This window comes from Rhinolophus ferrumequinum, chromosome 11, assembly GCF_004115265.2.
Source record: "Rhinolophus ferrumequinum isolate MPI-CBG mRhiFer1 chromosome 11, mRhiFer1_v1.p, whole genome shotgun sequence".
NCBI classification, from domain to species: Eukaryota; Metazoa; Chordata; class Mammalia; order Chiroptera; family Rhinolophidae; genus Rhinolophus; species Rhinolophus ferrumequinum.
Genome location: NC_046294.1, coordinates 76,405,526 through 76,417,562, shown reverse-complemented (window position 1 = coordinate 76,417,562; position 12,037 = coordinate 76,405,526). Strand labels below are relative to the sequence as shown.

The following is a 12,037-nucleotide window of genomic DNA, read 5'->3' as shown; positions in this document are numbered from 1 at the left end:
AGATTGAAAACAGCAACTGGACTTGGAGTTGAGCTGCGCCCTCCACAACTAGATTGAAGGACAACTACTTGGAGCTGATGGGCCCCGGAGAAATGCACTGTTCCCCAGTATTTCCCAATAAAAATAAATTAATGGTGAGGTGTAAACAAGGAGAAAAAGACTGGCAGGATACAAAACAAAGATGTTAACAGTGGTATTTCTAGGTAATGGAATTAAATGGGAAAAATTATATTTATTTTCTTTTTTGGTTAAATATATTTTCATTTTTTTCTCTAATACATATATATTATTTCATTTAAGAAAAACTGAAAGTTATAACAACCATTAAAATGTCTAAAATAATCACCAAAGCCATTATAAAAGTGCATATAAAATTTTATGTGAAGTCAGTTAGATTCTGCTGAAAGACAAAAAGTGAATTTATTCTATTGTAAAGTCTGAAATTCAACTGTTTCAGTCAAATATTTTCTAAGATCTGTTAGGATTAGGTTATCAGCTCCCAAGAAAAGTAATCCTAAAAATAAATGTAGTGGATGATTTTAATTATTATAGTTGAGTTCGAAAGTTTATGAAATCTCAACTTGTTCCTTGGGAACAGTTTTCCATTTTCCCAACTTTTGGATAGCTATGCCAGAAAAAAGATTGAGTGCTATTTCTGTGAACTGGTCACCAGCCAAGTGGTAATGATATTAATTACCATTTGGCATTATTCCTATTACTAAGTCAAGGATAAAAGCTTTCCATGAGATCTGCCCGTATGGTACCATGTGCAATTTCCAGTAAAGTTTGCCTAGTATGTGGGCCAGCTCCTCCAACGAAGCCTCTTTAAGTGTGTGTGTCAGGAGTCCGTGATAATCTGGTTTGTGGGGTACTACATCTTCATGGAGAAGAGGGTTCTGATTATTGTTTAAGGAGAATCCTTGCATTTACCCTTCTTAGGGTACAAGCCATCAGACCATATTATAGCTTAAATTAAACTACAGAAAGATTTCGCTGTGCAACTTGTCCATCAGATCTATACAAAGATGTGGCTTGAGACCTGGAGTTGTCATCCTAGGTGGCAGGAAGTATCCAGATGGAGAGTGACTTACAGCCCATCTGCAATTTCTCCCACTGGCCTGCTTGTATATGAGAAGAAAATGCTTGAGGAACTGTTTTGCATCAAGATAGCTTTACATAAAAGGAGAGAAAAGACATCATGTTCTCCTTGCTTTCATCTTTTTTTTTTCAACTCCCTTGAGGATGTTCAAACTGTCAAAGACAGGGAAACCCAGTGGAAATCTACAGTAAGGGGTTAGAGATACTGCATCATTTCTTAGGGCTCACTACTCTGTGAGGTCTGTCACAACCCTCTCACATAATCACATAAACAATATCACAAATCATGAAAGAGAAATGCCCATTTCAATTGTGAAGTGAATATATACACTGCTTCCTTACCCTTTCATAATTTCTGGGCCAGTTGTCCTGATAATGCTATTTATTATCAAGGAAAAAAACAAGGAAATATGTGTGTGTGTGTGTGTGCGTGTGTGTGTGTGTGTGTTTATATATATATATTTCCTTGTCTTTCTAATGGGCCAACATACCACAAATATTTCATTAAAAGGCCAGCTTGCTATGTGAGACATTTTTTTTGCTATGCTAGGTACTATATTTTTTCAAGCCAGATCATCAGATCAATGTTTTGACAGATATAATTTATTTTACATTTAGATAATAAACCTAAGACATGGTCAGAGATGGGAATACGAGGGCTCCCCCTTACTCTGGAAGGCTTATGCTGATGACAGAAGCAATCCCCAGCTTACTCCCTCATGAAAGGAGCAGATCAGCAAACCTCCAACGAGCATCTCGCGATGGCTGTCCTTCACCATCAACTCCTGCCAGGAGCTCATTTCTTACATTTTTGGATCTATTTAAGTCCCTAAATTATAAAGTTTATGGAAAGACTGCTGAAGGTCCAGAGGAGAACAATAAAATGATTAAATATTTTGAGAGAATGTTAAATTGGTTTGGCATGTCTACCCTGAAAAAGAAGAAATTAAGAAATGGATTTTTAAATGATGTTAAGCTAATCAGTTGTTGATTTAGGAAAAAGGAAGGAAGGAAGGGAGGGAGGAAGAAAGGAAGGAAGGAAGGAAGGAAGGAAGGAAGGAAGGAAGGAAGGAAGGAAGGAAGGGAGGGAAAGAGAAAGGAAGGGAGGGAAGGAGGAGTGGGAAGGAAGGAAGGAGGGAGGGAGGAGGGGAGAAGGAAAGGAAAGGAGTGTCTGTTTCTTATCTGAGTTTAAGGACTTTCGGATTCATAGAACCTTTTGTCCTTTTAATTTCGTTTATCTCCTTATGCTTCTGACTGCATACCTTGAGTGAAGACATCTCAGATGTACTTATAAAAGCAGATCCCCCGTTTGCTTTCTGTTCCTACTCTCAGAATAAGAATTATAGCCACGCCTTCTCCACTGTCTGAGCCCAGTGTTCAGGGAGTTTGTAGGTCTGCTTGCTTTTAAATCCTGGCCTGACTCATCAAACCAAAAAACTTAGTTTTAATTAGGAGAATGTATTTCTTTTTTTTTTTTCGTAACACTAGACTTAGTTTTTTAAATTCTGGTGGTAGATGCTCAACTCACTACTGAAATCATGTGCTACATTTTGTAGGAATAACAATCACATTTTCAAGACTACAAGAAGAAAATACTGATCTCTATCTCCTATTTTTAATAACTACATGCACAGAGAGCAGCGTTTTTGTGTGTTTGTTTCTAGTTTTTTAATCACATCTTTTGATAGTGCTCCAAAACGATTTCTGACTTAATAATAACAGCGATTTACACGTGTTCTGTTTCCAATATTTTCTGTTACTGCCATTTATTAGTATGCTGCAGAGTGAAGTATACATATGGCTGAGTTCACAGCAGTTTTCTTTGTAAAGGCAATTATGATCACTTTTATTATTTAACATTCGTTCTCTAGCTTGAACCAGAATAGCTACCCAAAGTAAATTATTCAAAATGGATCATATCTCTGTTACCAAATAAAAGCGAGCTCCTGTCTTGTGGTGCCTGGTGAGAAGAATCCATTCAGCAGGGATGGGGCCTCTGAAACAGGAGATGCATCTAGAACCATGAGGCCTCCTGCGTGCAGGGTGAGGGGTGTGGGTACCTGTAATGCAACACTACTCCATCATCTTAAATTTGTGACTCTGATGTCTTCTTTTGAAATAATAAGAGAAAAGTGGCTTATTTTGAACAGTTTCAATGAATTTGCTAATGAAAGTTAATTCTTGCTTGAAGAAATCCTGTAATAAATAAGAAGTACACTCGGTGAGGAAGAAAATGTACAAAATAATCCCAGTTCTTGGTCCAAACCACAGTTTCCTAAACAAAACACCCTTCATCTAAATGGCCATAAGAATAACATTGTTTGTTCAATGTTCCCACATTTCATGCACTTTCTAAAATGACACTTAAAAAAATTTCCGTTGCTCTACTGAAGTTCCCAATCAGGGGCTCCGGCCATCAGTTGGAAATTAACTCATTAATTGGCCTTATAGATGGGACCCTGTCTGTAATGAGCTTCCTATTAGAAAGAGGACTTAATACATGAACTGGAAAGGGGAAATCACATGAAGAAACCACTCGTGGGCCTCTAGAAAAACAAGAGCAGATTCTTCCTATTGAGCAGCCTCAAGGCAGTGCCAAGTGCCCAGGCAGTGTGGGCCCAGTGGTCTTGTCCGTAATTCTTTATCTGAAGAGATCACACTACCTTTGAAAAGCAGAGAGTATAAATGTATCCTGGATCACTACTATTCTAAATTCTATTGCAAAGGGCACTGTTTCTACGTTTCAGGGAAATTATATCTGACGGATTAGCGAGCAACAGCCTACCGTGGGATAACTAAAAATCTAATTAATGGCTTATCCTTTTCCTTTCAAAGAAAAGGAAGCACAGGTTTCTATTAATTAATTAATGGCATCACTATCTACCTAAAAATTTGATATTTAAATACATAATTTTACAAGACTAATTTTTAAAAATCAGATTTTTTTTGTTATTTGGATAACACTTTCATTGATTATTATAAAGGAAGCAGCAAACACATTACACTTTGACATTTCAAAAGGACTTAAATGTTATCTCAAACATACTCTTTCATTTTAAATAAAAATATTTTTAAAAGAGCCCAAATTAAGTAAATCTATCAATAAAAGAAAGTCATCATCCATAATAGGCCTCAAAATCTTCTATAGGGATAAAGAGTGGATCTGTTACTATTATAAATATACTACATAACATAATTTATATATATATATGGACTAGGTAAGACGATATGCTCAGAACTATGGATAAATTAATTTCTGTTGAATTAAAGACCTAGAACTGTTGAAGGAAAGAGATTTTAGATGCATTGGGGGAAAAATTAAAAGTGATCATTGAAAGATACTTTACTTATTCCTTCACTGAGCTGAACAAACACAAAATGAGAAGACTGGTTGCACAGTACAGAAAGAAAAAGTGTGGGGATTAAGGCAGAAGGAAAAAGCAAATATGAGTTAAAAACTTAATTTCACTACAGCCTCATGCCATCCCTGTCCACAAGGAACTTACAGTCTAGTAAGGAAAATGACAATAAAAACAGACAAAAAGAAAAAGAATGTGATGATTCTATAAGGAATTGCTTAGAGTGCTAGTGAGCCAGAGGAGAAAAAAATACCTTCCTCTGAGATTGGACAGTAAAGCCAACTCTTGATTATCCTGACCAGAAGGCAAGAACAACAGGAAAATTAACATGCCTTACTCACTTCACAACAAATGTGAAAAGTACGAGGTCTGACACTTAAGTTCACGAACTGGCTTTCAAAGATGTTGCTAACCTTTCTTGATATCAGAGGGATTATTCATTATGAATTTGTACCAACTGGACAAACAGTTAACTATGTTTATTATTGGAAGTGCATGAAAAGGCTGCGTGAAAAAGTTAGACAACCTGAACTTTTCACCAACAATTCATGGCTCTTGCATCACAACAATGCACCAGCTCACACGACACTGTCTGTGAGGGAGTTTTTAGACAGTAAACAAATAGCTATATTGGAACACCCTCCCTACTCACCTGATCTGGCCCCCAATGACTTCTTTCTTTACCCAAAGATAAAGGAAATATTGAGAGGAAGACATTTTGATGACATTCAGGACATCAAGGGTAATATGATGACAGCTCTGATGGCCATTCCAGAAAGAGTTCCAAAATTACTTTGAAGGGTGGACTAGGCGCTGGCATCGGTGCATAGATTCCCAAGGGGAGTACCTCGAAGGTGACTATAGTGATATTCAGCAATGAGGTATGTAGCACTTTTTCTAGCATGAATTCGGGAACTTCATTGTCCGACCTCGTACAATAGTTAAATGAATGAAATTCAAACCAACATTTATTGAGTGTCAGGGCTTTCATTTATCTCATGCTCTGTAGGAGGGGCTTAATGAACAGTGCTGTGGCTAAAGGGCAGGCCCTGAAAAGCTGAAGGAAAACCAAGGGGTAGGAGAGGTGGGGTGCTGATAATTGAGTTCTAAATGTATCTCTGATGGCAGTTTGATGGCAATGGGCAGCCTCTGGTGAGGTCACTTGAAGGATATTGCCTAGAAAATTAATCAAGTTAACATATTTCAACAAGAGTACGAAAAGTTTTTTTAAGTGCTGGGAAGAAAATAAGTTAAAATATACGTATGTATAGGTATATGTGTATTTGTGTATATACAATGTGTGTACATATACATACATATGTGTATATACATGTTTACTTATGAACGTATATAAATAAATGGTGTGTATGTGTGTCCTGAAAAACAGAAAACAATGGCTAAACATAGCAGTCTATAGTGAGAATGGTGTTTGGATGTGCTGGTCATAACCCTTTTTCGGGATTTAGCTTCCACATCGCATGAGTTCAGCGAATGCATCAAGTAATGCTAACCAAATTCTGGCACAACTACATGACCTGCACCTTCTGCCCCTCAAAAGCCATGAAAATTGGTGGGTGCTGAATGGAAATACTGCCTAACTAAAAAGGAAATGTCTGGAAGTCTGACTTCAAACCTAGTGTCAATTTGTTGCTGTGAGCTGTATGACTTTGGACAAGCTACTTTGCTTTTTGGGTCTCTATCTTCTCATTTGTAAGGTAAAGGGAATGGACTAGATTTCTAGCTGTAAGTGAAGGCTGAATATGTGTCGCAAGGGAAAAAGATTTTTCATCTGACTCTCTCTTCTTTTTAAGGACCACTTCAGGTTTCGGTTACCATGCTTCTGGGCTATTTTATGCCGTGCTTGCAAAGGTGTCCAAGAACTGCTCCCAACTTTATCTTTACAACTTATGTTCTACTCAAGTAAACTTGCTGCCTGTGGCAGCTGATCACAATTTCTCAGGCTTTGTTCACAGCATCTTTTCCACCTCACACACCCTCTATCCTTATTTAAAAATATTAATATTCTAGTCCTCCCTTTCTCTCAACATCACCTGAGCGAAGCCGTCCCAGAACATTCCTGTCACAAAATGCCTGTAGCATGTCACAGATCATATTCCTTTTTATATCTTAGTTTTGTATGTGTATGCCTCATTTCCTTACCAGGTGGTATGTTACTTTGGAGCAGAGACCATCTCATATTCACTTTTGCCTCACAGTAGATGCACACTGAGGGGTTAATACAAAGCAGAAATCATCAGAAATAGCTTTGAAGTCAGCTAGGCCTGCACTCAAATATCTATGTGCCCTTGGGCGAGTTACATAACTTTGCTAAGACTTTTTGCCCTGCACTGTGAAATGCGATATTAATTCCTACTTTATTTCTATTATTATTAATAGAAAATAATAATTTAAAATGATGTGGTATAGTACAATTGTTAGCAATAAATGCTTACTAAATGAGTCAGTGGACCAAGATATTAATCAAGTGTGAGTGACTTATAAAACCCAATGCACAGATATTTTTGATTATTGGAAGTTTTCATTTACCTAATTATAGTAGTAAAATACTTTATAGCCAGAACTTGGGTACAAGTCTGCTGTATTGCTCTAAGTGTCTCTCATAGAGGTTTTTTTTTTTTTTTTTTAATTTATTTTTAATTTATTGGGGTGACAATTGTTAGTAAAATTACATAGATTTCAGGTGTGCAATTCTGTATCACATCATCCATAAATCACACTGTGTGTTCACCACCCAGAGTCAGCTTCTCATAGAGGTTTAAATTTGGCAAATGGCTTTCCTTTCCTCTGTTCTGCCTCAGGAAGAAAAATTGCAGTGAAATCCATGGCCAAGAAACTGAGATCTTGAGGCGGGGATAGTTGGAAGAAATTATTTACATGGGGACTTAAAAGAGTCCCTGTATTAGAAATTTTCAAAATTAATAATGTCTGATGACTTAAAAAATATTATCTCAGCAACTAAATCCTAGCAAGGGAAAATATCTTCAGTAAAAGTCTTAGCCCCTCTCTATTATATACATCAATTGAATTAAAATGAATATAATATATTATACAAACTAAACCCTAAGTTACAGTTTTATTTGGGTCTCAAAAAGTGCTCTATTTTTTTCTGATCACACATAGGCACACTTTCTTCTCTACTGAAACCCTTGCTTTCTTTTAATGCAGACCATGGCTAAAGTCATACTGGGTGACTATGGTGTACTTACCTGATATCCAATATCTGCTCTCATTGTAAAATACACTCTTCAGTTGGGTGTACTAATTCTGCAGCATTTATTTCTAATGTCCCATGCAATTTTTTAAAAACAAACATTGAATATTTTCTCTACTCCTTTATACTCTGAGTAATTACACCATTAATATATTTGATGGTAGCAGTGAGCTGGAGAGAGCAGAGTGTGGATTCTGTGTATCTTAAATGTGGATTGAAATGCATTTTTCCCCACAACCTGGATTCCTTAAGATTAACCTCATTTCTTCTGGGGCTGTACAGGGAGCATTTCATTCTAGAGCAACTCAGAAGTTGAGATTAATCACTCTGTGAGCTTTTAAATAATAATGAATTTTTCTCAGTGAAAGTCAACTCCTTATTCGACATAATCTATTTGCTGAGCTCAGGAATTAACACCTGACTTATTCAGGCTATATTTATATAACCTTTTCTCTGGTTCAAATAAAACAGTTGCCCAAATTGTCCAACATCTGTGGGAATGGACTACAGAGAAAAAAGGCAATTTAAATGATCTGATAGAGCTTGTAATGCAGGATTATTACTCCCTGTCCCCTTAGTCTTCCAAATTCTATCAACATTAACATATAATGAATACAGATTCATTATAACTTAGTTAAAAGCATTACAAACAAAAATTAAAGCCAATAGCAATAATCAACTAAAGAGGAGAAATGATCAAGTTTCCTTTTATTATCAAAACTAATAGTCAATGAAGATCCTCAAGTTTCTTTCTTGATGTGTAATCTATTATCCTAGCCTCAGCTGGACATAAATAATCGATGTCAAATAATATGCGTGAGATATTTATGCCAAGTTAAAAGAGAAAAGTTCATATCAGAACACATAACTGACAGGTTCCCTTATCCTTGGTACTAGTCTGTGTGAAATTACAGTGGTAGATTTCCACCATATAAATTAATTCTAAAATGTTATAATTTCTATTGAACACAGTATTGCATCTAATCAATTTAGCAAAAAAAAAAAAACTAACAGAAATAAATGTTACAATTTCTCCTAAAATGGCTGGGTGTGAGGCTGCTCCAGGTTTTCTAAAACAAATAAGACACTGAAGAAGAAATTCAGTAGCACAAGTTCCGCACAGACCTGACCACTACCATCTCCCCTTTCTCAAAAGGAGCTCCTGACTTCTAAGCTTCATCTAACACTAAAGCTTTTTGGTACATGGTTCTACAGCTAAAAGACACCACATTTATATTCAGGAGGGATTCATAAACACCAGTTTTTCATGAATGTGTGAACAGATGGGTTTGTTACCATGGCAACCAAAACATATCGGATCAAATACTTTGCTGGCAAATGTTCTAGTGATTTTTCAAATACTATCCTTTCACTCAGCTGAGATAAACAGGTTGAGGGGTATGCCTGTAAATGCCAATGTCTGTAAACAGTTTAATAGTGACCTGGAAGGTAAGATCCAGTAAACACCAGTAACTGCATCAAAACATTGTGGATCCCAGACAAACTGACCCAGGTGCTCCAGAAACAACGGTGCAATCAAAACCAGTGGGGAAAAGAAAATCTTTAATTGCAGCCACTAAAAAAATTAAATAATTTCCTTAAAAAAGTAAGCTCAGTAATCATTTGCTTAGGGAAAACAAGCCAGAGCAAGGGCCAAGAATAATAGAGGTAATAGAGGTAGGCCACCATCTTGAGGAAAAGAAACACAATATTCTGGAAAGTGTGTTTTATTTTCTAATTTTCAGGGCCAGACTAACTTTATTTTTTCATATTTTAATATGATGTAAAATTTCTTTGAGAATTTTATTTATAGAATTGTGAATGGCAGTCAATACTCTTAAAAATAATTATAATTATAGGTCCAGGCAAAGGACCTGTTTTGTTTTGTTCAAAACAAAACAAGATCATCCCTAAACATACCAACATACATGGTACTCTGTACAGCACAGTCTCAGGGAATCAACAATTAATGCAGATTTCAGGCATATCACTGAGGCAGGAAGAGCAGTGGACTGGAATATATATTTTCACCAAAAAGGAACATTTGAAAATACCTGTAGGGATTGGCTAGCCAACTATCATAAAATCTAAATTAAGGGATATTTCAAGTTACTTAATTCAGGAATATGACTGTACACAAATTATATTGATTCCTTGACTACTAATCCTCAAACATCAACTCTAAGGCCAGCAGCATATCACTCTTTAGAGCCACATGGCATCAGAATAGTCCAAAGTACTCTCTGTCCCATGCTTTTATGCCCATACTTTCTTATACTCTCTTGTAATCAACACTTGTAAGTGTTCTCTTTCAGCATCAATATGCACAGAGTTAACAAAGGAACCTCGTGACCAAATTACTTTTAGCAAAATACGCTGTTTTAGGCAATCCTAAGAGACCTGAATATAGGATCACAAATGGTGAACAGAAATATCCTAACTGGCAAAGAAGTTTCTCCATGTTAGCGGGTTCATCCAGGGAACCATAAACACGTACCTTAGGAAGTGCTTCATTGTGCCTGTTTTGATTATTCAGATGTTATCCAAACTGTCCTCAAGTAATTGCTTTCAAATTTGTCTTTGTCAAAGCAAGTGTAAGCTGTGGGAAGAAATTAGATATATTTACTATTAGGGGGCTGGAAATCCCAAACCCCAAATTTCTGCTTACCTTAGTACACAGATAATATGTTATATGGCACCCAGAACATTATCAAACAAACTGCCCACACAGCAATGCAATTCAATGGATGGGTATTACAGGTAAAGCTTTTCATTTTGTAATTATACAATTAGCCTTTCATTTTTTAAGTCACTTGCTGGAGAAATTATTAGTTTCATGAACAATCTCTCTAATAGTAAGCTTTTCCCCCTATTTTGGGTATTATTTCTACATCTGGAAAAACAGTATTCGTAAGAAAAGTAAAAATGAAGAACCATAAAATTAACTATCCTGACTTCAGTTACCTGATGGTCTTAAATCTGGCAGCCCCAACCTTCCAGAAATACAATTCAAAAAACACTAGAGGGGCACACCCAGGCTGCTTTCAGTGGCTTTGTTGTGTAGACTGCTTGACTTGACTCAAGCTGCAGACTTTCCTATGGTCTCTCAAAGGTTTGTGGAACCGAGACAAGCAGAATCTGGCTTGAGCGTGTCCTGTACCTCTGGCTGAGCAGCCCTAAGCAGGCAATAGTGGCAGCCGGCCTTGGTTTGTGGCTTGGCCTCTCAAGGCACTTCCAAGCACAGTACGGGTGGCAGCCATATATAGATTTCTTTCTGGCTTCTGCTGGGTGGCCTCGGGTGGGGCACAGGCTATGGCTGAAATAGACCTACAGTGGGCCCCCTCCAAGGTGGTCCTGGGGCTGGTGCCCCCATTGGCCAGCTTCAAAATGAGCTGGAGCATCACCCAGACGCCTCCAAGTACGACACACCCAAGGGGCAGACTGAGCAGACACAAGAGTCCTGCTGAGGCAGATCCTGCTCTGTAGGATCAGCCCCTGCACAACAACTCTTCCACGGTAGTCACGGCCAGTCCTCACAACCAGTGAGCCCAAGGGTCAGTCCCTCACACTGATGTGCAATTATCAACCAAGTCTCAATTACAAGAGAAGGGCACACGCAACCCACACAAGGGACACACCTGGAGCGTGTGGTTCAGGTGACCAGAAAGACTGCGCCACTGGACTCCACAGCACATCTACTACATAAGGCCACTCTACTAAGACTGGAAGACATAGCAGCCCTACCTAATACATAGAAACAAACAAAGAAAGGCAGCCAAAATGGGGAGACAAAGAAACATGTCCCAAATGAAAGAACAGAACCAAGCTGCAGAAAAAGAACTAAGCAAAATGGAGATAAGCAATCTATCAGAGACAGAGTTTCAAAACTGAAGAACCATAAAATTAACTATCCTGACTCCCAGTTATCTGATGGTCTTAAATCTGGCAGTCCCAACCTTCCAGAAACACAACTCAAAAAAACATTTTAAGGATGCTCAATGATCTCAGGGAGAACTTCAACAGAGAGATAGGGAGCATAAAAATGGAGATGGAAACTATAAAGGAGAACCAGTCAGAAATAAAGGGTAGAATAATGGAAATGAATGCTATATTACAGGGAATCAACAGTAGATTAGATGAAGCAGAGGATCCAACCAGTGATGTAGAAAATAAGGTAGCAGAAAACACCCAACCAGAACAGCAAAAAGAAAAAAGAATCCAAAAAATTGAGGAGAGTTTAAGGACCTCTGGGACAATATCAAGCATACCAATATTTGCATTATAGGAGTAGCATAAGGAGACGAGAGAGAGCAAGGAATTGAAAACCTATTTGAAGAAATAATGACAG

At 37.5% G+C, this 12,037-nt stretch overlaps 1 protein-coding gene across 3 annotated transcripts in view; it reads right to left on the bottom strand.

The window, feature by feature from the left end:
* ELMOD1 (ELMO domain containing 1) overlaps window positions 1-12,037 on the bottom strand; it is a 69,754-nt gene that overhangs the window by 32,186 nt on the left and 25,531 nt on the right. For all 3 annotated transcript variants that reach the window (XM_033121355.1, XM_033121353.1, XM_033121354.1), the window contains exon 2: window positions 10,187-10,288. In XM_033121355.1, the coding sequence (XP_032977246.1) occupies window positions 10,187-10,203 (17 nt within the window). In that variant the 5' untranslated portion in view covers window positions 10,204-10,288. The remainder of the gene's footprint in view (window positions 1-10,186; window positions 10,289-12,037) is intronic.